Below are 3,481 nucleotides of genomic sequence, written 5' to 3'. Positions count from 1 at the left end.
GCGTGCGTGCGTGCGTGCGTGCGTGCGTGCGTGCGTGTGTGTGTGTGTGTGTGTGTGTGTGTGTGTGTGTGTGTGTGTGTGTGTACTTGATACATTATTTTTATTTTTAATATATTTTTAACATTTGTAGAGAAAATTCTTCCGAATGCTCCATCCATTTATAAGATTGGTATAGATAATGCAAATTTAGATATAAATGTCAGAGAAAAAGGTTAATTCTTTTTATATCATTATAAATAGAACTTATTTTACACAATATATACTATAGATACATATTTGCATAATATTCTACTATATGCAATATATTTTTATATGATTTTCATTATATTTGGACTTTTCCTCACTGTTATATATTTCGGGAAATGTAATTGAACAATGACAAAGTTATTTTTTGTGATTTTTAAATTAATTTTGCTTAATATAATTTTTTATTTTTAGATAATATATCTGCACAAGTTGACCAAATTCAGTGTTCATTACTATCGTTCGATACAAATGAAACACAATCATTGAATTATAATGATTCTTTTTCTCAGGACGAAGAAAGTTTTCAAGGTAATTTTATATTAATAATATTTACATCACTTAAAAATTAATTAAAATATATATATTGTTTTAATAGATAATGTTCAGAAAGATAATCTGAAAAATATTCGGAGAGATGAATATTCAGACAGATATTCTAAAAAGATGAAAACACCTACGAATATAACTTTATGCAATTTGGAAAGAAAGCGATCTGTTCCTGTCATAAGTCATAGTATGTAACAATGCTTTTAATTTTGTATGTTATATTTTATTTTGTTTTTAATAACTACTACTAATGACTTTTTTTTGTTTTTCAGTTGATTATAATCCCAATTGTGACATCAATAAAAAAATAGAACATGAATCTCATAAAAGTAACTGGAAAAAATACTTGTTATATTTTATCATCAGATTATTTTTATTATCTACGTTCTACCCCAACATTTTTTAACAATTTTTTTTTAATGGGGAAAAGTTATTCTACGTTACAAATACAAGAATGTGAAAAGCAGAAATATATGGAAACGGAAATTATTAATAAAAAAAAAGCTATAAATAAAGGTAAGTATTTTGCAGTCTTTCTTACATTTCATTGTTGACATTTATTATGTTTCACATTCTTTAATTTATGTTATTGTTTTATGTTTTTTTATTTTTTAGGAGAAAATGCGCCAGAAGAAACGGTAAATCGAATATTGGATATGTTGTTGGTCATGAATCGAAAATTAGATTCAATGTTGGCCTTTCATGATGAACAAAATCCTTCAACATCAGCAAATTGCTCTTTTGATTTGTTACCTCATATACCGTTAAATTCTATGGAAGATTTCAAAAAATTTTGTAATGATTTAAATGAGAATGAAGAATTACGAAAGCAATTTGTAAGTTTAAAATTATTTTTGTAACGGCCTCGCGTTACGTGCGGGATAGTCTTAGTCGGCGTGGTCCGAGTTTCGTTTGTGAAATGAAAAGCAGTGGTGTAGGTTATAATAACATGGAACTATATTCTAATTTCAAAGCTATGTACAATTATTTACATGCGACGTTACGCCGTTGGCGCGTGGTCGCGTTTTTGCTCTCGTCGGGAGCCGATGTTGTCGTCTCGCGATCAGCTGCGAGCGTCCGGCGGGACGCGGTCGGGAATGTTTCCTGATATGCTATTGTTCGTCGTTTGGAGTTCGTTGCTTTGTTGGCTTTAAGCTGTTTATTTACTCCGGTTTTAACCTGGCTGGTTTAAAGGCGCTCGTCGTCACCGGTATCTTCCGCCCTGTATGCGTTCGCGATCGTAGGTGTTAGTGGCATGGCGTGAGGAGGAAAGGATGTCGACGTTGCGTATCCACTTTGGTCGACGAAGCGGTGTATGGATAGGAAGCCGACGTCGCGTATCCACTTTGGTCGGCAGAGCGATATCGGAGAAAGGATGTCGACGTCGCGAATCTACTTCGGTCGACGGAGCGGTGTATGGATAGGAAACCGACGTCGCGTTCCACTTCGGTCGGCAGAGCGGTATCGGAGAAAGGATGTCGACGTCGCGTATCCACTTTGGTCGACGGAGCGGTGCATGGATAGAATGCCGACGTCGCGTATCCACTTCGGTCGACAGAGCGGTATCGGAGAAAGGATGTCGACGTCGCGTATCCACTTTGGTCGACGGAGCGGTGCATGGATAGAATGCCGACGTCGCGTATCCACTTCGGTCGACAGAGCGGTATCGGAGAAAGGATGTCGACGTCGCGTATCCACTTTGGTCGACGGAGCGGTGCATGGATAGAATGCCGACGTCGCGTATCCACTTCGGTCGACAGAGCGGTATCGGAGAAAGGATGTCGACGTCGCGTATCCACTTTGGTCGACGGAGCGGTGCATGGATAGAATGCCGACGTCGCGTATCCACTTCGGTCGACAGAGCGGTATCGGAGAAAGGATGTCGACGTCGCGTATCCACTTTGGTCGACGGAGCGGTGCATGGATAGAATGCCGACGTCGCGTATCCACTTCGGTCGACAGAGCGGTATCGGAGAAAGGATGTCGACGTCGCGTATCCACTTCGGTCGACGGAGCGGTATATGGATAGGAAACCGACGTTGCGTATCCACTTCGGTCGGCAGAGCGGCATCGGGGAAAGGATGTCGACTTCGCGTATCCACTTCGGTCGACGGAATGTTTAGGATCTCTAGGAATTTCGAGTTCTGGTTGGTCGTGCGCCTGAGAGGAGCTTTCCGATCAATCTCTCTCGATCTCGTTTTGTAACGGCCTTTTATACTAAATTATAACAAACAGTAAGGCCGTTTGTTGACCTTGCGGTTATCCCGCGCGCGGTTGTTCGGCGTTTCTTTGTTCATATTATAAATATTGTTTCTAACGTCGTGACGATTTTCGGGATCGTTACATTTTTATTAAAAATAGGAAGAAATACATCACTTTTAGTAATATTTTGTATTCAATATTATAGCAGAAAAAAATCCGTAACATAGGTGGAAAATCAGCAGAAAATCATTTGATTAATTGTTTAGTTACGACTCTTACCAACGAACTTGCCAAACAATTAACATGGGAAGGTCAACGTCACACAAAGGGTATTAAAAACACAGCTTTTGCGAATATTATCATGGGTAAATGTATGAAGATAAAATTTGTTTAGCATAAACTAATTTTTGAAATATATTTGTCTTATAATAATAATAAATATTACTAAATATAATAAAAATTCTTTTTAGGTACCATTTCAAACATGTACAATTCATCAAATTACTATAGTCTAAAGAATAAATTCTCGGAATGGTTAAGAAGAGCAGGAGATAGATATCGATACCAATTAAAAAAATTAGAACATACATTGCTTTCATGAATGGAATGAAGGTATGAGACAAGATATTGCAGATATAAAAGAAACATTACTTAACACAATTTTGTGCTACTACTAAATATAATCTTAATAAATTATGATTTCTTT

At 37.3% G+C, this 3,481-nt stretch overlaps 1 protein-coding gene across 2 annotated transcripts; it reads left to right on the top strand.

The window, feature by feature from the left end:
* The first annotated feature begins 80 nt into the window (after positions 1-80).
* On the top strand, positions 81-3,402 carry LOC116853698. 2 transcript variants are annotated; one of them, XM_032834870.1, is made up of 7 exons: positions 113-211; positions 439-555; positions 623-760; positions 846-1,089; positions 1,189-1,409; positions 2,981-3,140; positions 3,246-3,402. In XM_032834870.1, the coding sequence occupies exons 4-7, from the start codon at positions 888-890 to the stop codon at positions 3,374-3,376; spliced, it is 714 nt and encodes a 237-aa protein (XP_032690761.1). In that variant the 5' UTR covers positions 113-211; positions 439-555; positions 623-760; positions 846-887; the 3' UTR covers positions 3,377-3,402. The 2 variants fall into 2 exon arrangements, with proteins under 2 accessions (XP_032690762.1, XP_032690761.1); XM_032834871.1 differs by having other exon boundaries at positions 81-555; positions 2,981-3,104.
* Positions 3,403-3,481: the final 79 nt, after the last annotated feature.

This window comes from Odontomachus brunneus, unplaced genomic scaffold (genome assembly GCF_010583005.1).
Source record: "Odontomachus brunneus isolate Ranch 3 - 2012 unplaced genomic scaffold, Obru_v1 Obru_scaffold_458, whole genome shotgun sequence".
NCBI lineage: Eukaryota > Metazoa > Arthropoda > Insecta > Hymenoptera > Formicidae > Odontomachus > Odontomachus brunneus.
The sequence above is the reverse complement of the archived record's forward strand: the minus strand, read 5'-3'. Positions and strand labels throughout refer to the sequence as shown.

Excerpts from the sequence above, each read along its gene's own strand:
- LOC116853698 (XM_032834870.1), top strand. The coding sequence starts at position 888 with ATGAATCTCATAAAAGTAACTGGAAAAAATACTTGTTATATTTTATCA. Across the intron at positions 1,090-1,188 it reads AAAAAAAGCTATAAATAAAG|GAGAAAATGCGCCAGAAGAA; the intron begins GTAAGTATTTTG and ends TTTATTTTTTAG. Across the intron at positions 3,141-3,245 it reads TTTTGCGAATATTATCATGG|GTACCATTTCAAACATGTAC; the intron begins GTAAATGTATGA and ends AATTCTTTTTAG.